This window comes from Lampris incognitus, chromosome 17 (assembly GCF_029633865.1).
Source record: "Lampris incognitus isolate fLamInc1 chromosome 17, fLamInc1.hap2, whole genome shotgun sequence".
NCBI classification, from domain to species: domain Eukaryota; kingdom Metazoa; phylum Chordata; class Actinopteri; order Lampriformes; family Lampridae; genus Lampris; species Lampris incognitus.
Genome location: NC_079227.1, coordinates 19,871,494 through 19,895,784, shown reverse-complemented (window position 1 = coordinate 19,895,784; position 24,291 = coordinate 19,871,494). Strand labels below are relative to the sequence as shown.

At 42.9% G+C, this 24,291-nt stretch overlaps 1 protein-coding gene across 1 annotated transcript in view; it reads right to left on the bottom strand.

Moving 5' to 3' along the window:
* Positions 1–24,291, bottom strand: part of LOC130127145 (ankyrin-3-like) — a gene marked incomplete at its 5' end in the record, with an annotated part of 100,930 nt that overhangs the window by 41,938 nt on the left and 34,701 nt on the right. Inside the window, 12 exons of the mRNA XM_056296716.1 lie at positions 760–858; positions 1,882–2,106; positions 3,875–3,907; positions 4,801–4,907; positions 8,196–8,240; positions 9,845–9,947; positions 14,264–14,387; positions 21,458–21,517; positions 22,119–22,191; positions 22,641–22,736; positions 23,431–23,529; positions 24,044–24,136. Of these exons, the coding sequence (XP_056152691.1) occupies positions 760–858; positions 1,882–2,106; positions 3,875–3,907; positions 4,801–4,907; positions 8,196–8,240; positions 9,845–9,947; positions 14,264–14,387; positions 21,458–21,517; positions 22,119–22,191; positions 22,641–22,736; positions 23,431–23,529; positions 24,044–24,136 (1,157 nt within the window). The remainder of the gene's footprint in view (positions 1–759; positions 859–1,881; positions 2,107–3,874; positions 3,908–4,800; positions 4,908–8,195; positions 8,241–9,844; positions 9,948–14,263; positions 14,388–21,457; positions 21,518–22,118; positions 22,192–22,640; positions 22,737–23,430; positions 23,530–24,043; positions 24,137–24,291) is intronic.

Here is a 24,291-nt window from a genome sequence, read left to right as displayed (position 1 = left end):
CTCTGCTAAGATATTCAGGGGGGAACCATACTCATGTGCACTATACAGTAACTATACTGGCAATACTTCTTAGATCAACTGAGGGGGCAGTCACATGGCAGCCATTACAAAACGTGACTAGATTTGTCAGGACAATAGTCCCTGCTGTAAATAAACATACATACAGCGGCATAATGTAACATTGATCTTAAAGGTGTGGTTAAAGGATGGTGGTCATGGAAAGCAGGATGATGCTTGGCTTGAGGAGGAAGAGGCTCATGCCCAACAAGCGCAGTCCAGTCCAACCAGCCAGCCAATCAAAACCTTTCCTTTCAGTGACATCAGAAGCCAGCTGAAAGCTTCAGGGACAAACAAACAAACAAACAAATAATAAAATAAAATGTCTGGCTTGAAGTGGCCAGAGATCAGGATGGATTGAACGGTAACGTTTGTAGTTTTAGGAAGAAATGTTGACTGAAATGTCAACAGAAAACGAGATCCTATAGTGTTCCCTAAGTAAACCTGTATCACTGAAACGCTGTTTGAGGCCAGAACGAACCCACATTAGTGAGTTGCCCCCACTTATCTATTATATTCACAAAAACAATCACGCTATATACACAGTCATTCTTCATGGGACTTTTTTTCTTCCCAAAACTACGTGATCGACCAGCTGTTGACAATTTTTTTTTCTTAGCATGAATCAGCTTCAGTCAGGTCTTTTTTTTCTATGGCATTTAGGGAGGAGGAGAGGCAGGGGATGCTATGCAGTGTTCCTACCCAACGAATCTAGTTCCTCTGGGTCCAAGCTGTAGCATTGGACTAACCAGGCTCTGGCCATCGCTAAGGACTGGCAGCTTTCTGGGGAGGTGTAGTTTACTGTGTCCAGAGGACAACAACCAAAAAAACACACGCACACACACACAAGGATTAATACACACATGCATGCAAGTCATGGAAAAAGTACGTATTAGAGTCCACCATCCATCTCTCTGTACAGTCTATCTATAACGGTGTTGACAGGGTTTCTATTTCGTCCCTGCTGAGCCATTCAGTAAACTTAAAGCACATCCTCGTTTACATTATCAGAGCATATGTGTGCATGTATCGACTGGAAAGCTCATAGACTTTATCGCATAATGCTGGCTGATGGCGAAAACATATAAAAATAACGTCATTATTTGCCTGAATCAGAACAGCCACGATGTAAATTCAATTGCAACACTTTACACAACAGTGCTTCGTCTCTGTCTGGGTAATAAGAGGAGGAAAACAACAAAAGTCCAAGTACTCTTCAGAGAAATACCCGGCTACCTGCTGCAGAGGGACTACACAGGCTGCCTTTCCCACAGGAGGATCTTGCCATTTGGGGGATTAATTAAGTTTTAAAAAACAAACAAACACCAATTTCTATTGCCAATGTTTAGGCACCACTGAGTAAACTGAAGATTTTCATTTTTTTTTCTTTCTTCTCTGCTGAGTTGATACGACTGCCGGCATGTACATGAAAGCGTGCTGTATTTAATGCTGGGCAACCTTAAGCAGAGATCTTGTGCTCACAGCTATTGGCCAGGTGATTTCTCATAAATAGAGCACAACCCCTGGATACAACCATCAAACACTTCATGAGTTACTAATATTGCCTTTATAACATGTACCTGACCACTTCCCGTTGAGGACTGGAAAGTATGCAAAATCCTTACAACACACAAAGTGTACACATGTACACATGCGTGCACAAAGGTACTCTTAGAAACACAAATGGTGGGAGATGGGGATGGTGAAGAGCAGAGGGGAGAGGATGACAAGTCACCAAACAAAAAAAACACTAAACAACTAAACAAACACCAAAAATTTAGTGGGATACACGCAAAAAAAAAAAAGAAAAGAAAAAAGCCTTACCCCAAAAACTGAGCTCCAGCTGGGCCAACCTCCACCAGCCGGCTGGCCAGGCCCTCCCCTTCCACCATGGGAGGAGGGGATGCCAGTTTGTGCCGCTTGACCAATCGGCATGTGATTCTAGTGGGCGCTGTGCATTTCCTGGGTGGGATGATGATGCGCATGCCATTATGTCGACTCCCTCTCATGGAGCCACCCCTGGCATCCACCATGAAGCTGACCAAGAACCTGAGAGAGAGAGAGAGAGAGAGAGAGAGAGAGAGAGAGAGAGAGAGAGAGAGAGAGAGAGAGAGAGCGAGCGAGAGAATGATAGATGATGGGGGGGGGGTAGATGGTAAGAGAGAGTTACAGTTAGCCAGGGGTGAAACATAACAAGATCGGGGGAGAGGGGGTATAAAAGGTGTAATGGGAGAGCGAGAGTGATAAGAAAAGTGTGATATCAGGAGGAAGAATAGAGACAGCCAGGGAGAGAGAAAGGTAGGTAGCGAGAGGAAATGGGAAAATGGCCAAAGAAGGAAGAAGGTGCAGAAGGAGTCTTTGGGATGGGAAGTGAAATATCAGTTTGACTGGAGCATTTACAAAAGAGAAAGGGTATCTTTGGTCGAGGTAAGGTTTGCCTCCCATGCTGTGATCTCCAAAACACACACATTCACCAACACACACAACTGGAGTGAGAGAAACAGTCAGTGAAGGAAAGAATATGTGACATGGAGTTATCTATGTTGGCTGAGACTCTGTTCCTTATCTAGTGTTTGTTCCTGTTTGAGAAACAACATTGACTTTGTCAGATAGCAGATTTAGGATTCGATTCACTGTTTTACCACTACTGATAAAGGGCATGCAACATTAAACAAAAAAAAAAAAAGCCTAAGTACCACTGTGCTCAATTTACTTTCAACTTAGGCAATATTGAAAAATCTTGACGGCTTGATAAGATTGTGACGTTCAGCCTATTAACGGATAAATAAGCAGCAATGCATGCTCAGTGTGAACTGGACTGCAGCCTGCCTGCAAGTTTTGCATGGGGAGCGAATACGACCCTGGTGCCAACACAGAAGCCTCCAATGTAACCCATGGTTGAGCTATATTAGATAGTGTTGTGTGTTACTGGTTTTTTTAACTGAGGGAAAATAATCACAACTCACATGTATGTGCACGCACACATGAAAGCACACCATGCATTTTGTTGAGTTAAATGACAAGTTTGGGAGTCCCACCATGTGCCAGAGTACAGCTGTTATATGAATAATGAGAGTGCAAAAAGATATTTTGCACAGATTATTCTTTTTTTTTGAATATGCATTTAATTGAGTCTTGTGCTTTGGTAGACCATCAAACTCAAAATAATTATACAGTACGAAATCAGTAAGGAAAAGTTGCCAGAGAAAACTTTGGGGGCTTTGAGAACAACTGACTGAACTCTTGTGTAAGGTTGAAAATGAAACGGCCACTGTTTTAAGTCCCTTTGTGTAAGCTGTCAAAGTATATTTACAATATGTTGAGTCAACTTTGGTTTATTTAAATTCAAAGTTCAGATATTTTTCATGTGTCTCAGCTCTGAATACATATACACATTGATTCTGACAGGATAGGACTTGCTGGTGGAAATGGTTTTCCATAAATTTAGACCCCAGTGTAAATAAAGTCAATATATTTTGCATATTGAATTTTTTTTTTGCAATATCCACCATAAATATCACTTTCAAAATACTGCATGCCTTGAATCATACAAATGCATAAAAATCACACATACTGTAAACATTAGTGGGGACAACATAATGGCAAAAGACTGTTACACACAAAATTATGAGTTAAAATGAATCCACCAGCATATAATCCAAACCAATCTGAATCAGATCCGTAAGAAGTAGCATAGTTGTGATGGTGAGGACACAGATGCCATGAGCAAATAGAGAGGACACAGGGTGATGTCATGGGAAACAGGTGGTAAGAGATGTTGGTATTGGGAACAAGGGCAACCAATTACAATCTTCACCTGCTGTCGTACTGCGGGAGTGGAGAGGAAAAACTGTGGGATGGACAACAAAGCAATGCAGTTGGGACAAATCAACAACACAGATTTGTCATTACAACAGAGCGCGTTGATTCAAAAAAACGAGAATCCCTTCCACAACTCCATCAAAGCTGATTCTACTGTCGGCACATGAGCCAACCATTTCCATGACCTTGTGATGGAGACATTCTGAAAATAAAATGCCATAAACCAGAGTTTTATCCCTAATCTGTTTCTTACAGTATTTTACCATTAATTACTGATGCAGTGTCATAAAGTGGGTCTATCAGAGAGAGCGAGGGAAGAGACAACAGATGCTAACAGTCAACTTTGTTAGGGGAAGGTAAATGACAGCAAAAATAGAGGAAGTAAAAACAGAATAGGCAGATGACAACAGGGACTAGTATGTAGTCTATCCCTGCATCCCACTTCCACGATACACCTTTTCCCTCCGTCCATTACACACACACACACACACACACACACACACACACACACACACACACACACACACACACACACACACACACACAGAATCATCATCCACCCCCATCTCTTAATCTCGTCACCCTGAATCCTTTTTTTTTTTTTGTGGACCAACCTCTCCCCAATTGTATCCGGCCAATTACGCCACTCTTTGTATCTGTAGGGATGCCCAACCAAGCCAGCAGTAACACGGGGATTCGAACCAGTGATCCCCATGTTGGTAGGCAACGGAATAGACCGCTACGCTACCTGGATGCCCCAACCCTTCATCCAATTATGTATTCCTTTCTCCATTCTTCTCCACAGGAAGTGCTTTAGGTGCAAACACTGTTCTCATGTTTTCCAGAGGGAATTTTGACACTCATATTCCTTTCATCTCTCCCCGTCTCCATCCATCTGTCCATCCATCCATTTTTGCTTACCCAGAGTGTACGGGTGAGGAGACTAAGTTGACATTATCCAGTGTGTCTGCTGCCCAGCTGTACCGCCTCAGAGAGTCACTGTCAACATCCTTTGCCACCGCCAGATGCTGTGGGCGAGAGGATGGAGGGAGGGTCAGCAGAATGTAGTGTATCTGCCTGCATGGTATGTGTTTATGTGTTTAAGGGGTGGGGGGTCTGAAAGAAATGGCTTAATGAGTGTTTGTAATATCTATGTATATATATGAAATAAAAAAAGCTGTGGAAAGTGGAAAAATCTGACAATTAGAAAGCAAACAATAAACCCAACAAACACTATACTGAGGATTGTAGCACATGACTTGGCAACAAGTGTTACAATCATAAAAAATAAATTATAACTAACTAAAACTGCAAAAATCTCATTATCGCCATGAAGTTGACTTTGTATGTTCAAAAACACATCTATAATGTGTGAGCATGCTAATCATGGTAGGTCATCTGGTCTACACTGTTGCTTGTTCCATGTTTTGCCTCAGGGGCATACTGGCAGAACACGGGGCTGATGGACAAATTGACTGTTCTAGGAATCAAATCCATCACCTCTCATCGGCCTCTCTGACCCCTTGGCCACCATGCTCCCCATCTAGCACGAGCAGCCGAGTTTAATCCTGGATTCTTATCAACATAAACCTTGCAAATGCATTGAAGAATGTTACTGGCATCTTAACTATGGCAACCCAGTTATTTTCTGGCCCAAGTTGCAAAAGGGAGGCTTTTAGATTTCTGGAGCATTTTTTGAAAAAACACAATATACCAACTTTTTTTTTTGAAAAAAAAAAAGGTGGTATAAAAAGGGAGGCTTTTAGATTTCTGGAGCATTTTTTGAAAAAACACAATATACCAACTTTTTTTTGAAAAAAAAAAAGGTGGTATATTGTGAGAGTCAGGATATGGCCATGGTCCTTTGCAGCGGGGAAAAATGAAATAATAAATGCAGCACAGCAACCTCAAAGAGCCCTTAATAAATAATAACAATAATAATAAAGATAAACAATGATAATACTAAGAGCAAGAAAAACAACAAAAAGACCACTGTGAAGGAAAAGAAGACAAAAAAGAAGAGGAGAGGAGGGAGGACAAAGAGGACAAAGAAAAGGAGATTGTTAAACTTCCACCTGACATAAAAGAAGAGGCTTAATGCAGCGCTTGTTGGAGATGACTGCACAGGCAAAGCTTAATAACATTTGACTGTATCCCAGTCACACAGGGAAGACTGGTATAGTCACTGTGACTCAAGCTGGTCATCACCCTCTGTACTGTTTAATCATGCTGAGCGACAATATGCCTCTTGTTTTGTCTATGACCATGCATAAACTGACATAGATGTGATCAGGGATGGAAATTAGCACCCGCTACATGCCAAATGCGGGTGGATTTGCGTATTGGCAGGTGAATTTGCTCAACCTACCAGCCACGGTGGCGGGTAAAGAAAAGTAACAATTTCTGACATACTGAATCACGAATCTGCCTTAGTTTCCCCCCTATGACCCGCCCTACTCTGCCTCTGATTGGCTAGTACTTGTTGCCATCATTGGTTAGCCAATCAGAGGCAGAGTATAAGGACGCTTGTCTTGCGAGTCTGCTAATTCACACAGACACTTTCGAGGACGAGGAGAGAGCCAGAAAACACAATGTGGCGTTACATCGCAGGGGTTAAGAGGTCTGCAGAGAAAACATCCCAGGAGGAGACAAGGGTTAAAGACGCGAAGACGAAACGAAAACGTTTTTTTAATGAGAAGTGGAGAATAACTGACAACGGAGACAGAGAGTCCCGTGATTGGTTAGTTTACGAGGAGACAAGCCAGACAATGTTCTGTTTGGTATGTCGTCAACACGCTTTGGATGCCAACAAGAAAGCTAACAGTTTCATTATTGGGACGAAAAACCTAAAATTGGAAGCCATAAAAGACCATGGATCATCCAAATGCCACATCCATGTAATAAAGATAGTACAGGGAAAATCGACCCCGCAGAATACCGCTGCCATGAACACGTCCCAGTTGGAGAAGATGAGCCTACTGTTTAGAAATGCCCACGCAATCGCGAAAAAAGGAAGGCCATTTACAGATTACGTGTGGCAATGCAAGTAAATCGTAATTTTTAAAAAATCTATTCACTGACGTTAGATTAAGTGTTGAATTAAGGTCAGAATATAGCTGTCTTGTAATGTGATTAGCTAGCTAACGTTACGTGTAGTTAGCAAGTAAATCGTAATTTACTAATGTTAGATTAAGTGTTGAATTAAGACCCATACTGACACAATTCCTTCTACTTGTTACAGTCTTGGTTTATGTAATAATAAAGGGAATTTTGGTGGCACTGATACACTGGTTATTTTTTGACAAATATGTTAAATGTTTTAAAGGTAGTGTACACAATTTTGAAAACCATAGAAGAGTAAACTAGATTTTGAAAATAGTATTTTAAGAGTTTAAATATGTAAAATAGCCTATTGCTTGAATATTGTAGGTCTTGTTTTATTATTTTTCACATGCAGTTACACACTGCCGGTTAAAACAAGAAAGTGGCTGGTAAAAAAATTGAGTGGCTGGTAGATTTTGGAATCCACCAGCCACAGTGGCAGGTGGACAAAAAAGTTAATTTCCACCCCTGGATGTGATCCTCATGGCCATGACACAATGGCTAATTCAATGAGACACAGAACACCGGTAAGAGAAAAGCAGATGACTGAAGGCTTTCATTCCAAAATTAAATAGTTGTCATGGGGGGGCTTGCTCACAAAAAAAAAACAACCTCCGAATGAATTTTCACATAACGGTCAACAACATTACAGATTCTCTTAAAATTCAAACTCGTCTCAGTTCCTGCGTGTACAATAGATTTAATCTGGAGATCAAAATTGTTTTTGTGTATTTGAACTCATGACTATGGATGACTGTGATGGATTTCAGATAGCACTATTACACGCTGATGGAATGAAACCCTGAAAATAATAAAATGAATAAAACCAGCCTGGTTTGGATGCATGTTCTGCCATAATAAGAAATAAATACATAATAAAAAAATGGCATGGCAAAAACAGCTCACTTGCTGAAAACATCCTTTGTGTACCAGGGGTTATGCTTATTGATAATCAATAGCATTGGATTACAACAATGAATGTGTATATGGATGATTTAACATCCACCAGTCCATCAAAAAGAATAAACAGGGACTCATAAAAGCAACATGCAGTGATACAGGCAATGCACGGTGCATCGTTCAATACATTAACATGATAAACATAGAAAAACGCTGCTACTGCTAACCTACTGTATAATAGCAAAGGGTGGAATATAAATATACACATGCACTAATGCAGGTAGTGCATGAAATAGCATAGCTCTGACAACTACCTTATTATGGGGCTCTACAGTGAAGGACTTCTCCTTGCAGAGCCCCTGGAGCAGCAAGAGAGAAAAGACAAGCTGTCAATCACTGTCAATCACTGCTACTCAGACCAGAGCAACATACAGAGTTGAGCATATTGTATTTTTTACCTGTCATCGTGTTATAACTGCAACATTGTGCTCCAAGGCTTTTGCCAAGCGAGCTCCAGCTGATAATGAAAGTATCTGACCCCTTACCATTGTGATGCTACTGGGAACTGTTACAAAAACGATAGCTGCAACTCACAGTGCTAGACATGCACACAAGTCCTGTCATTAATGCCAGCAAACAGTCGCACAAGCAGTACAATGGGAGGACAGGAGACAGACGGAGCACAAGAATATGACTTGACAGAGGGCATAGTTAGTCTATAATCTGGTTTTAAAACCCTGATTAAAAAAAAAATTGCATTAATTTTTTAGAGACCTTCTTTGCCAAATTAATCTACAGATTTGGTCGTGAACTGCTAATCCCAGACCCTTCCTTGTACTATGAAACAGTACTTGAGCAAGTATTTTAGGTCTGATCCCTTACCACAAGTCTTAATTCAGGATCATAAGGTGCATGTTGGATGTCGATTTATGATTCAAGAAATGTAAAAAAATTAAAAAAAACGTAGTTTGTTTGTGTTATGTTCGTATTGTTTAGAAAAATTGCAAAACACAATAAACAGATGTAAAAATATTATGATACATTAATATAATAGTAATAATGAATTAATAATCAATTAATTAGTAACTAATTGATAATAAGAATATTAATGTAATAATATATATCAAAATATAAAAAACACACTGTATGTGATAATCTCTTGGAAAGTAGTAATTTTGATTCATTGTCTTTGCTCATAGCAATTACGCTGCGAACTTTAGAAAGATTGTGCAGACACACACTAAAACCTAATGAGCAAATTTAAATCACATGCCACCATCGTCCAAGATGACTCTACAAAGGAAAGGGTTTCCCGGACAAGTAAAGCAACACAACCTGCAACAGCTGAGCTGAAGATCACTATGAAGGTCAGTCAAAGGCATGAGGTTTCTTTCCTTTAATGGCTGCATATGGTTGGACCGTCAAGCTGTCTGTTTTATGGAGTGTAGCTTTAACTGAACCTGATAACCTTCATTTCCAAGTGCCATCTTGCTGCATTTTTAAAGTTAGTGGGCCACCCCAGAAATTCCACTTTAAATGACTGCACTAATTGCTAATCCTTTTCTCTCTTCCAGTAAAGTGTAACAACATTGGCAATCTTTATGTCTACCCCACACTAAGATGTAAGAGGATTGGTGGCTCCGCTTGCTTTTGGATCACTACCAAGACAGCTTGGCACAGCTGGGGAGAGAACAGTATCTACCATAGAGTTCAAGACCTGGGAAGTTAGTGAGAGAGAGAGAGAGAGAGAGAGAGAGAGAGAGAGAGAGAGAGAGAGAGAGAGAGAGAGAGAGAGAGAGAGAGAGAAGACAGGGAGAGAGACAGCAGGAGACAGAGAAATAACGACAAGACAGAAAACATGCGAGAAACACGAGCATTCCCATCCTGCAATTCATCCACACGTCCGACACACTGACAGCCACACCTAGAGATGCAGTCACAGCCCTTCGGTCCGTGTACCTACCAGTTCCTTTGTGGGCGCCAGCATCTCCTCTATCATCATGCTGTCCCGTGTGAACGAGCTCCGGTTCAGCGTGTTGGACCTATCAGAACTGAAGGAACGCAGGCTTGGTGTTGGTGGGTGTGGGAGGCGTAGGAGTCACGGGGTTATCGTGACAATAGTCGTTGCAATGATGGTGGAAGAGGGGTTGGGGGGGGTGGTGGTAAGAGGGGGCCATGAGGTGAACAGAAAAACACAAACAAACAAATAAACACATTAAATGCATGCAGCTTCCAGGGACCTGATCTTATGCCACTAATGACAGCAACAACAACATGGAAAGAACTTATCAAAGGTATTCCCAAATGTGTTCCAAAATGATGCAGAAGGATTTTGATTTTTTTGATTTTGATAAACTGTGTACTCCTAGCTGTGTAGCTAGGAGCAGTGGGTAGCCGCCGTGCAGCGCCCGGGGACCAACTCCAGTTCATCGTGCCATGCCTCGGCCAGGGACACAGACAGGAGTATTAACCCTAACATGCATGTCTTTTTGATGGTGGGAGGAAACTGGAGCACCCGGAGAAAACCCACCGCAGACATGGGGAGAACATGCAAACTCCACACAGAGGATGACCTGGGATGATGCCCCAATGTTGGACAACCCCGGGGTTCGAACCCAGGACCTTCTTGCTGTGAGGCGACAACGCTAACCACTGGGCCACCGTGCCGCCCATATATAATCCACAAAGAGAGTTGATACTTTTCTTTATATTTTACTATAATCCTACACAATGGTAGCAATTAACCTTATGTAGTACTCTTGAGAATAATTTGTCAGAGGCGTCATTGGCAAAGTCCCCTTGCATTCTTCCTGCTAGAATAAATGAACGCTCAACAGTTTTCTGAATTAGAGAGACAGCATAGCAAACAAGTGAGAACTCAATGGCAGCTCCATTTCTACCTCACAATAATGTCTATACCTCTCCTAGCCCGTTCTACATTAAATAAACCAACCTTATGAGCAAGTTCATCATCTAGAGCTGACCTATGCCCACCATGCCAGGGTACAGAATAGGAGCATCTTAAGAAGTCAGGGTGAGGCAATGTAGAATAAGAGATCGGTATGAAATGTTTTGCTGTATGGACATGTCAATAGTACTGGGACAGAAAGCTGATGTTGGATTTTTTTTCCTTTTACCACATTTCAACACCAGTAGGCTGGGCCTTTATTGCTGCACAGTGATCATTTGACGAGAAATCAATGGTAAACTGAAGATTAACAGAAAAAGGCTAGTTCAGGTTCTCTGCCCCAACACTTTTGTCACTGATGATATGTTGAAGAGAAGTGGATTGTGCCTTGAGATGAGTAGAGCGAGAGAGGAGAGAGAGAATGAGGACATTTTATGAGGCAAATAAGCATTCCTCAGCGATAATGTGGTAAATGCTTACCTGTGATACCTAAACCACTATTGATTTCATAGTTCCACTTGCACCAAGCAAGTTAACTAAAACTTCACCATTTTATTTCACGCACCTGGGCAACTGATTTGCATTAAAGCCTAACATAAAAAAAGTGTGTTTAAATTTAACACAAACTGAACCACAATAACGACAAAGGGATTTCATAAGATAAACCATAAAGTAACCCAAACGTCTCGTTTTTACAAGAAACGCCTTTCTCGACGATAACGGTGCTTTTAAGAAAACAGCACTCATTCTCTTGCTCTGTGGGAAGTGGTCCGACATCTACCAACAACGGCCGGGCTTAAGTTCAGGTCTCTGGAAGCTCGATGAGGCAACACTACAACGCAGAAACTGAAGAGGATGCATGGTTATACACCGGTCAAAGCCACCAGGAGCACAACGTGAACAAACGATCACAGTCCAAATACCAAAGCAAACGCAACCGGCTGGGCTGCACAAGCACAGACACCTGCACCGTTTGCAACTGAAAAGAAGAATCTGACATTAGGAAACAACAACACAGTACACAACAGCCGGTGTAGACACAAAACAAACTCGGGAGGGGTTATAACGAATTTAAAAAAAAAAGCCATTACATTTCATAATCATGTTAGTAGTCAAATGAATCCAGACAGAGGGACAGCGCATAACATTTGAATCACAAAGTCATGATGATGACAGCGACTTGGGTCTGAGAGGGAGGGAGGGAGGGGAGGAGGGAGGGAGAGGAGGAGGGATGACAAGAAGCTCCTTCATGCCTTCAGCCTTACCTGACTTTGGGACTAACAGTAGGAAGGGACATGAGAAAAGGAGGAGAAAGGAAAAAAGGGGGTATGAAACACAGAGGAGTGGATAGAGAGATGTAAAGAGGAGATGCGGGGTTTGTGGAGCGATGTCTCCGTTTGCTGACTGCCTGAGGAGCCTGCTGACAATCTGTCTGAATGACTTTGCGGCTGTTTGTAAGCTGGAGTCAAGATGCACCGTACAATCGTGAGTCTAACTGACAGAATGGTGGGTTTTATTATCGTTTCCTAACGTGCCGACAAGGGTTATGGTGTCCATCCATCCATTATCCAAACCACCCATCTTGCTCTCAGGGTCGCTGGAGCCTATCCCAGCAGGGATTGGGCGGCAGGCAGGGAGACACCCTGGACAGGCCGCCAGGCCATCACAGGGACCACACACACACACATTTTCACACCTAGGGACAATTTAGTATGGCCAATTCACCTGACCTACATGTCTTTGGACTGTGGGAGGAAACCAGAGTACCTGGGGAAAACCCACGCAGACACGGGGAGAACACGCAAACTCCACACAGAGGATGACCCCCAAGGTTGGACTACCCCGGGGCTCGAACCCAGGACCTTCTTGCTGTGAGGCGACCGCGCTAACCATTGCGTCACCGTGCCTGCCCGGTTTACGGTGTTCTTACATTAAAAAGTACAGGGTGTGACTTCCCTGAATATGGCCCTTTTGTTGGTCTCAATAAAAGTAGACCAACTTCAGCTGGACGGCCTTACACCTGCACGCTAACATGTGACAACAGGGATTCAGAAAATTGCTTTTTTTGTCAGTCCCCTTTGAGATGTTCAAAACAGACTGACAATATTATGGTTGAACTCATCATATATTGACCTTCTGGAGAAGATCAATAAGAGCATGAATGTAAAAAAAAGAAGAGCGAAACAGACATGCAATGAGGTAGGGTCAGGTATAGGAGACACGGGGGAGGAGGAGGAGAAAGAGGAGGATGAAGAAGAGAGAGAAAGACATCAAGAGGAGAAGGGGAGATGAAAAGGTTGCAGCTCAGCATCTCGAAATACAAAATAGCATACAACAGCATCAGGACAAATCAGTTTAAGTTAAATCAAGTGAAATAACAACTCATACCTACATCTCACTCACAAACCAACCATTCTAGATGATAACAAGTGTATTCAGTATGAAAAAGGTTTTAATTGTGCATAGAATTTCAAATCCCAAATTTTGTAAGTATTTGTTTTCTGCACTGAATGAATGGGTAGCAATTTGACAATGTGCCATCTCTGCATAGTACAAGTAGCTTATTGAACACACACACAAACACACACACACACACACACACACACACACACACACACACACACACACACACACACACACACACACACACACACACACAAAATGCCCCCCTCTGCCCCCACCCCTTCTCTAACAGCATGTATTCATCTAACCCAGTGCTCAGGGCCATGGAATCGAACATGCTTCTAATTTCCTGTAGCTGGGCTTCGATGCGGGTTACTCCTCAGCTATTCAATAAGCCCTTCCCCTTCTGTATGTTGGATGCAGTGTCGATGTAGCCGTCCGTATTTCAAGCTGAGCAAACATTGGCGGGCATGGGATCGTCCCACGACCAGATAGCCAGGAAAAAAAGTAGGTTAACTATAGAAAAATCCATTTGTCTACTGTATGTATCAGTATATGTGTGCATATGTCTGTGTTTTAGACACATGAAACTTTCCTTACCGACCCAAACTATGTAGTATATGTGCACTGGATGTTGAATGCTAATTGTTCTTAAATTGAATATGCATGCATGCATTCAATTAATGTAGTTAATTGAATGCATGCATGCATGCATGCATGCACCTCAAAAAGACCATATAAAGACTGGGATTTTGAGTGTTGTGTGCTAAGTGGAAAAAAAAGCAACTGTCTCAATCTGAACAGGCTGATCTGATCAAGTGATTTTTCCCCCCCACTGACACATGCTTCCTGAAAAAGGATGGAAAAACAGCATCACATATTCAAAAATCGACGCGCTACTGTCAGAACCAATAAAAAAGGAATGATGTGTGTGAAGAGCAGCACCAATGGACCAGCAAAAAGCACAAATGTGTGTGATCTCTGGATGAATTAGTTAAATCTACTCACAAGTCTCTCCATATTTTAAGTTCTGTGTAAGTTAGGGGTGTAGTGAATTAAAATGTGTTCTACCTCTGTGAGCGCGCGCCGATGCTGAAGCCCATGTAGCCCTCCTGAGGGAGAGAGTCATCCCCGAGCTCCCGCAGGTCCTGGGGGGCCAGATATTTGTCAGTCTCCCCTGTCATGGCATCATCACCTGGTGGTTCACAATGCACAAGGCGGCAGGAGAGTTAGAGTCACACACACACACACACACACACACACACACACACACACACACACACACACACACACACACACACACACACAGTACCCAAATTTGTCCCGCCATCGTACTTTTGTTTTCATGAGGGTCATCCAGCGGTTATATTAACATGCAGAAAAAGAAGAGTTGTTTCACAGATAAAGGCAGGCTCATCCCCTCGCTCCCTCTACCATTCTCTCTCTGCCTTGTCAATCATCCATCCTCACCTTCACTTTCACAATGCAGCTGTGTAAAACTGAGGCCTTTCTTTCTTGCGTCCCTCCCAGAATCCTCACCTGTGCAGCCAATCTGCAGATAACTCAAATCTGACGTTTTTTTTGTTTTTTTTTAAAAATCTGAACGTCCTGCTTCTGTCTATGTCTGTCTATGTCTGTCTATGGCTGTGTTGAGTCAGGAAAAGCCTGATGATTGGAGATGATCCACACATGCAGTCAAAGTCTCTCTCTGTTCATTTCCCTTACACACACACACACACACACACACACACACACACACACACACACACACACACACACACACACACACACAATCCCTTTACTTCTCAGCACTTCATTCGTTTTTCTGGCTTGTTTGTGTCCTGTTTCTGTTTCCGTCAACTATCCAATTGACTGCAATTGTCCTTCCACTTACTAAGTTGTTCTCTGAAAAAGTTAATCGAGCTTACATGCTCTTTCATTCGGCCCCAGTCCTCCCTCTCTCTTTCTCTCTCTCTCTCACAAGGACTTTTAGATAGACCAATGCTCGCTGCACCCAGAGGCTTTTCCAGCTCCACTTTAGTCTCAATCACACAGACACGTGCTCAAACACCACAGAAAAAAGGCCTACTGTTTCAACCAAGGGCCTTTTCTCTCAGTCCTTTACACATAACAAATAAAACACTAAAAGGCAACGGTAACGTTCAGAGTTTAGAAACAACACGGATAAAACCGCTGCTGCAGTATATCCAGTTAGTCAGACGAAAAGAAACATCCATTTAGATAGACTAATAGATAGATTAATAGATAGATTAGTTCATGCATCACAGAAAGTGTTGAATATAGTGTATAACATACGTTACACAGGCCTAGCAAGAAAAAAGCAGGTTGCATGCTCCCTCAGAGGTAGATCCTAAACTACTGTTGGAGAGCGACATCTGCACAGTTGAAAGAGAACAGGAGAAGAGGAGGGGTTTAAAAGAGAGAGGGGAACAAGTGCATGCGGGTGGAGAGAGGAAGGGTGAAAGAGAAAGAGCGAAAAAAAATGCATTCCAGCAGGCACAAAGCAGGAGACGCAACCCCACCCACCCCACTACTCACCCACCACCCCTCCACCATCCCGTCCCCTCATCCCCTGCTGGTAGCAGCACCCCTCCCCCCTCAGTTACTAACGCTCTCACACACACACACACACACACACACACACACACACACACACACTTTTACAGACCCCATCTGGCGACATTCCAAACCACGAGTTTCCATTCAAGCATCGCAGCGCTCGCCCTCTCCCCTTTTTCTGGGATCCCTCCTCAGCTCAGTTGGAGACGGGCTGAACCAAATCAAACCAAACCGAACAAGCTCGAACCCACCTGCTGCTTTGAAGCACTTCATCCAGGCTGCCTCCTTCCGGATCTCACTGCACCACAATCAACTCTCTGACCAACTTTTTGTCCCCGGCTTGTTAGCGCTCTCGCCCTCCTGTGCACGCTTTGCCTCTTGCCCCCGTCTCTCTTTTACATATGCACGCATACACGCACAAAGACACACACACACTCTCTTTCCCCCTTTCTCTCGCATACAATCTATCTCTCTATGTTTACTTCACTCATGTACGCCATCAGTCTCTCTCTCTCACTTGCATGCACTCTCTCTATCGCTCTTTCACAGACCGGCGCTCACACAAACAGATCAGCTTTCTCCCGCCCACCTTGCCCGCTCTAAGATTATCCACTGTGTGTGTGCACATGTGCGTGTGTGCGAGTAGGGACACCTAGAGCGGTACAGGAATAGTAAGCGGGTGTGTGACTCTTGACTTAGCTGGGTAGCCTTTTAATTACCCTGTAGCTTTACAGCTTGTAGGCCTATCCTCCCTGCTTTCCTCTCGTCCACCTGTCTCCCCCTCCTCCCATCTGTCTACTTGAACATCTTACTCCTACCCTGTCCTCATCGGACCTATATCGTCTCCGCTCCTCTGCTTTTCTATCTGTCCATCTATCTGTTTTTTCTGCCTGTCTGCCTGCTTTCTATGCAACCTGCTTCCCTCGGTCTTGGTCTAATTCACAATAATTCTGGATGGACCACTTCTTGTCTCCCTACCTGTCTGTCTAGCTATTTACCTCTCTGACTAGGCCCCTGCCTGCTGGTCCTACCTTTCTAACACTATTTTTGCTCGTTTTTCTTTTTTTATCTCTCTAATCAGTCCTAATGCAATCCTCCTTTACCAACTTGCAAGCCACCGTGTCATTAACAAAGCCAGATTTTGCAAATATTTGCCCTTAAGGGTGCAGCCACTGTGCAGCAATGGTAAAGACAAGATGTTGGAGGAGAAACTACCATGACAACAACTATACCTGTCTGTCTGCTTGTTAGTGTCTATGTGTCTGTCACCATATCCCTCCTTGTATCCGTCCAGACCTGCTGCTGTCCGTCTGTCTTGATTACTGTAAGCTATTTCCAATGAGGACACTTACCCATCCAGTGGATCTCGTGTGTGTATATATATGTTGCTATCTTCCATGCTTTAGACTACGGTGAAAATTCGGGTAGAAACATAATGTGGGATGTTGGAGACAAGGGGGAGGTTTTGTGGACACACTTGCATCATTTCTCCTGTTGTCAATTTGAATTAAAACGCCGCACTCTGTGCAACAGCCGCATTCTGTGCAACAGCCGCATTCATCAAATGAGACATTTTTAACATTAAACCCTTGCACAACATTTAATACCATATACGCTAAATTGAATTAGCGCTGCTTCTGTTAGTTTACTTAAACAAATGCCAAGCTCCAGGGTGCCAAAACATTTGGTGTGCGGTGCTGAGAAAACTGAAAACTGAGATGGGTGGATGGCTACGGCCGGATCAAGTGGCTGAGTGGGTCACAGATGTAAAGTGTTATTCTGCTGTTAGTACACTGTAAGCCATTAATTTCCAATTTCAAATAATGAATGTCATTACGTCAGTGTAGACCAAATACAGGGCAACTTTGCAACTCAGGAAAAACACTTTGGAGAACCAAAGATAGTTTCTGAGGGACTACATCTGGCTTGTGGGCTGTACTGGTTTAGATCATGGAAGAGTATTCGAGATGTTAATCATTCCAATTATTCAGCTGGAGACTGTTTGTGTGTGTATGTTAGTGTGCATGTACATCCACACATGTTTGTGTGTTTATGATGCACTATGCATGTGTCTGGTGTTGTGTGTGTGTCTCGAGTTACACTTGGTACAGATTTAGATGAGGAAATTAAAGATGCCACAGCTTCATTGCAAGACACACACACACACACACACACACACACACACACACACACACACACACACACACACACACACACAGTCAATTGAACATACCCTTCAAGATCCCACACACAGTTTAGTTCTATCAGTTTGGTAGCAGGGAAACTGGTAATTAGATTAATGGATTTAGTTTAAGTCAAATCACACTTTTTAAGACTTACAGGAATAGCTGATGCAGACATTTCCAACATCCATCTCTGTTTAAACACAAAAATGGCCACTGTTGTCAGTTTGGTAAAGATCCAGCACAGATTAAATACAAATGCAAATATACTTGATGTGATAGGTCAAATTTGTTTATCCGCATGGAATTTGCAACTTTTTCTTAACTGTAAGAAGAAAGAGCTCTGCTTTATGCTGTAGTCAAGAGTGTTTTTACATGCACCTTAGTTATCTGATATTTGCTTCACTCAAAAATTTCCGTTCAGAGTTGGTGCAAGCCAACAGCATACATGTCCCATTTTCGAGTAATTAAGAAAGTCTGTTATCACAGTAATTATAGCCTTCGTCTGCATCTTGTCTAATGCCCCTTCTCCACTACATGGTACCGGCTCAACTCGACTCAACTTTTTCATTTTCCATTACTGGAAAGTACTGGCATTTTGGTAACTGTTACCACATTTCTGGTACCACCTTTGTCGAGGTTCCAAAAAAAAAAAAAAAAAAAAAACTGGAGTGGGTACCAAAATCAATGCAGACCAGATACACTGAGGGGGTACTGTTATGGTAATGGAAAACCACACCCTGCGAGTCGAGTCAGTACCATGTAGTGGAAAAGGGGCATAAGTTTGTGTCATCGTGTGAAGTTTTTATTTTTATTTTCGATTTTTTTTTTTGTTTAATGGCTGGGAGAGCTGCCGTTGGATCGGCTGAGAGAGTTTGGTCTGCTGCGTCCTGTGGGCCCAGGGACCACGGCCCTGCTTGGAGCTGCACCCAAGAGAACACAGCGAGGCAGTCTGGTGGCGCCCTCGCCTAGCGTCGACTGTGCAGTGTTTTTGCCTGCGTGTGCATTTGTGTCATCGTGTGGAGTGCGGGGAGGTGTGTCGAATGTGTCTGGCTGGGACAGCTGGCACTGGATCGTGGTCTGTTTGTGTCCAGTGGGCCCAAGGACCACGGTCTTACTTGGAGCTGCGGCTGAAGAGGAAACATCGTGAGCAGTCTGACAGGACGCGGAAGTGGGGCAGGCTAAGCTAACTGCTAGCCCATGCAGACCGGCAGTTTCGACAGTCATCCTGGCTGGTGTTCGTTCTCTGGACAGTGGAATTTTTGGATTGTGTTGCACTGAATGGACTGTGTTGTTAACTGTGTTTTTTTCCCCTTTTGTTCTCTCTGTTTTTGTATGTTTTGGTGGTGTCGTTTTTGGACATTTTGGATATGTGTTTTTATCTTTTGTGTTGCACTGCTGCGGGCTGGGTGAAAAGACATTTTGTTTGTTTTGCGTATGCAAGTACATGATAGAAATGACAATAAATTGTTCCTGACTCCTGAATACTCTAGCTAAGATAACCTTATAGTAACACAAACACTGAGACATGCAAACACCTCAATCAATAAACGCATGGTCTCTGTGGTCTGCGGAGGTTATGCTTTCCATGGTTGCACTGGGCATACTGTTAACTTACTTATATTGGAATATTTGTAATTTGTGACTGGGTTATATCTAAATGAGATAATTGTTTTTTGTTTTTTTTAGACATACCATTCAGATACTGAGGAAGTGGGGTTTTTCGAATGAGATGGACCCATACATTGTCAAGATCTTGCAGAAACCAGATTCAGTACTGTAAATTCTGTAACGTGCCGACTCTTGTTGTAATCGATGGCCGAGCTTGTTCCTCACATTTGGAGTAGAAAATGGTTTGCTCACCCCGGAGCAATGAACAAACACACTTAGGCACCAATTAGAGAATCAACATTTTTCTTTCCCTCGATTTTGACCATTCAGAAATTTGTGCAGGGTAATTACTAGAACGACTACAAAACAGGCAGCCCAAGTCAGCAATGGGCATACGCCACCATTTTTTATCAACATCATAGGTTGTTGTTTAGTAAACACTGGAGGGCAGAAGCCAAGGAAAAACTATTCATAAGGGAGTCTGGGCTCTGGCTCTCTGTCGCTCTCTTGCTCCGTCTATATCTCTCCGCCTGTTTTCCCTCTCTCTACCTCTTTCATCAACTGAGAGCACCCTGTGAGAAGATCAAGTTCAGCCAAAACGCTGAATGCTTTTGAGCAGATCTAGAGACCAGGAGAAAAGAAACACACAAAGACACACACACACACACACACACACGCACGCACACACGCACACACACACACACGCATGCATGCATGCGCGCACACACACACACACACACACACACACACACAGCAGCAGCAGCTGACACAGTGTTTGGTTTGGCTCAACAAACATGAAACTACAATAGCAGCATAAGCCACAAGCCTCACTAGACAAAAATCACTTATGAGTGTCTGTGTGTGCACGTGTGTGCGTGCGTGCGTGTGTGTGTTCAGTCTACTCCAGAGAGAGAAAATAAATCTGCTACACACTCCACAACACCATGTGCAGTCACCATGGCAACCAGAAGAGGGGCATATTCCACGCTGTTTAAAGCATGAAAAATACCAACAATGGCCATGTGAGAAACCTGAGATTGGGGCGCTTTCACCAGCGATGGAAAGTACTCAAGTACTGTGCCTACGTACATTGTTGAAGTATGTTGGCCTTCAATAAAGACTGTTAGAAAACAACGCCGTCTCTTTGGAACTAGCCCAGTTGTACAATGAGGTGATCAGAAGCTCAGAGAACCTTATAAACTCCTTGATGTACTTTGTACTTGGACTTGTAAGTACCAGAACACCTGATACTGAATACAGTATGAGAGTGTCATTCAGATGGGGTGTGCAATACAGTTTTAACTGAGTAATTTTTTTATTTTGCCGTTTTCCCCCCTTTTCTCCCCAATTGTACCTCGATGATTAGCCTATTTTCCGAGCCGTCCCGGTCGCTGCTCCACCCCCTTGCAGACTACCACATGCCTCCTCCGATACATGTGGAGTCGCCAGCCACATCTTTTCACCTGACAGTGAGGAGTTTCGCCAGGGGGGGGATGTAGCACGTGGGGGGATCACGCTATTCCCTACAGTCCCCCCTCCAACCCAAACAGGCACCCCGACCGACCAAAGGAGGCGCTAATGCAGTGACCAGGACACATATCTACATCCGGCTTCCCACCCGTAGACACAGCCAATTGTGTCTGTAAGGACGCCTGACCAAGCTGGTGGTAACACGGGGATTCAAACCGGCGATCCCTGTGTTGGTAGGCAACGGAATAGACTGCTACACTACCCGGACGCCCCCTAACTTAGTAATTTGTACAGTCTTTCCACCACTTGAAAATGGGTTAATTAGAAAAAAAAGGACAGAGCAGAGAGGTGGACAGATATTGGGAGGACAGAAGGAATGATAGAGAAAAAAATAGGACAACAAAGGAGACATGGAAAATACCTTCTTCCCCATCAGATACATAGTCTTCAGTGAGCATTTCGGGGACATTGGCTTTACAGACTGTGTGGATGGGATGGAAGAGAGGGTTAGAGAAAAATGGAACAACAAAATGTGGAAAATCACATCATCAAACCAAAAACAAAGCGTCATAAACAAAAAGTGGAACCGACTGAAGAATTTTATTCCAAAATTATGTATAATTAATATGGGCAAATGATAAAAGAAAAGTAAAATATGAAAAGGTAATCATTCCAAATTTCAAAAATAGTCTGCAAAAATATTGCCAGCTTGTTACCAAGAACTACATTTCCATACTGTCCTCAGCTGAGCTGCAAAATCTTAATTTCTTGCTGTCAGGCTTTGTGCGAGGAGTTATTGCTCTCATCACTTGGTGAGTATCTACATTTGGAATAAAAGTCTTCAATTGCATTCATGACCATAACTGAAATCAGGTATAAAAAGCTGCAAATAAATAAATGGAAAATAAAAAAAGATGGGTTTTCCGTCTACTATATGTAGATTAGGACAACAAAAGGGAAGGTGGCAGTTGTGGAACCAGAAGTGTCCCATGACATCCAAGAAGTCATTTACATCTGCCAAGCGTAAATCTTGTATTTCATTGATTTAGATGACTGAGTTAGACAGTGAATCGAACCCTTACCATCGTCATCAGACATGTCCAAGACTTCGTTCATGGTCTCTGGAACATTCATCTTGTGCTTTTCTGTCACAGTCTGCAAAAAACAAGAGGGCCTCTTCAATAAAGCTAACATTCAACAATGTTCAGTCAAGTAGGGAACATGTTCAAGACTTATACAGTCCATTATTGTGCAGTTGCTACCCCAAGAGAGTCAATTAAATGGTGAATTGTTGGCTGTCATTGCATGGGATTTATAGTTGCCATCAGGCCAGATGCCATGTTATTCTTAAAATGACAGAATGCTGATGCTGCTATTGTCTTTTATAGTGAGAGGGGATAATGTTTTGGCATACTGTAGTGTGTCAGCCAGACAGAGAGGACTCTCAGGAAAGTGAAGACTCAGAGCAGAAAAAAGAAAGAAAGAAAAAAACGATGCAGATGTGCATGTCAAATTCTAGGCAACCCACCACAAGAATTGATGTTCACAAGCATGTTGCATGTTAGACACAGTCTGCCCCACAACACATCCAAACACACACGTACCATAGTGGTAAGAGTCTCCTCAGTGACCACCTTGAGTGTGTCCACCACAGAGATATAGCCCAGCCTTCTGGCAATGGACAGGGCACTGTTACCATTCTGGATAAGGAAAGAAACACAACAGCGATACAGTTATATCTGAGAGGAAAACTGCAAAGTTTTTATTTACTAAACGGCATGTCATGACCACACAGATAAGAGACGAGATGGTAGGCCACAAAAAGGTCATAAGCCTGATTCAAAACCACAAAATTGTGAGTGCTCGGTATGTTCTTTTACTGTATGTGTGCGTGTGGGTGGGGCATGGCTCATGAGGTAAAGCGGGCCGTCTAGTAATCGGAAGGCCGATGGTTCGATCCCCGGCTCCTGTGGAGAGCGTGCCAAAGTGTCCTTGAGCAAGACACTGAAACCTTAACTGCCTCCTGATGAGCAGGTTGGCACCTTGCATGGCAGCCTCCACCATCAGTGTATGAATGTGTGTGTGAATGGAGTGAATGTGAGGCATACACTGTAAAGCGCTTTGAGTGGTTGGTAGACTAGAAAAGCACTTTATAAACGCAGCCTATTTACAATTACATCCTAATTGGGAACAAATGTCCTCATTAAGACTACAAAAACTTGAAACCACCTACCTTGTGGGGACATTTTATGGGTCCCCATGAGGAAAATGGTGTATGTTAGGTTTACAATACGGAGGATGAACTTTGCATTGTAAGCATGATGCTTTGTTTTGACAGGGTGATGATGTTAGTGTGTATGTCTGTGTGCGTGCGTTGTGTTTGTTTTTACTAACGGCGGTGAGTTCATTGGGTGATGCTCCATATTGCAGCAGCAGGTTGATGATGTGCGTGTGTCCCTGCTGGGCAGCCTGGTGAAGAGGAGTGTAACCATTCTGTAGGGGGGGGGTGAGAGAGAGAGAGAGAGAGAGAGAGAGGAGAGAGAGAGAGAGAGAGAGAGGAGAGAGAGAGAGAGAGAGAGAGAGAGAGAGAGAGAGAGAGAGAGAGAGAGAGAGAGAGCACAAATAGAAAAAGCAACCATTTCAACCTATGCACACATCAGTATGTGTAACAAAAAGCCAGTCCACACATGAAAGGCATACAATTACACACTCATATCATGGTACCAGACACCATAATAACATCCAAGATTTGCAAAAAAAAATCCACATGGGGTACTCAAATATTCAGATATTTAATAGAATTTGCATTGTAACATAAGCAGAGAGGCAGCAGATTTTTCAAATCCTTGGATGAAAGTAAATGGATAAAACATGTATCCTGTCCTGCACATATACACTGAAAACATGCATGAACACATTCGTAAACACACACATAATCATTACACAGTCACAGGAATCTCTCTCACAATTACAGAAACACTAGTATATGCTCACAAATAGAGGCTACCTTGGTCTTGACCTTAGCCTGGTTCTTCAACAGGAAGTTGACCATCTTAATGTTGCCATAGTGACAAGCCACATGGAGAGGAGTGTAACCCATCTATGGGAAGAGAAAAAAATTGCAATTATAAGAGATTATCAAAAAGCCTTAACTTGAATTATTCAGCAACACATATCTCTTCATTTCTCATTTCCTTCCCATCACAGATTTCTATTGTGGAACAATAAGGGAATCTTTTCTATTCTATTAGAACA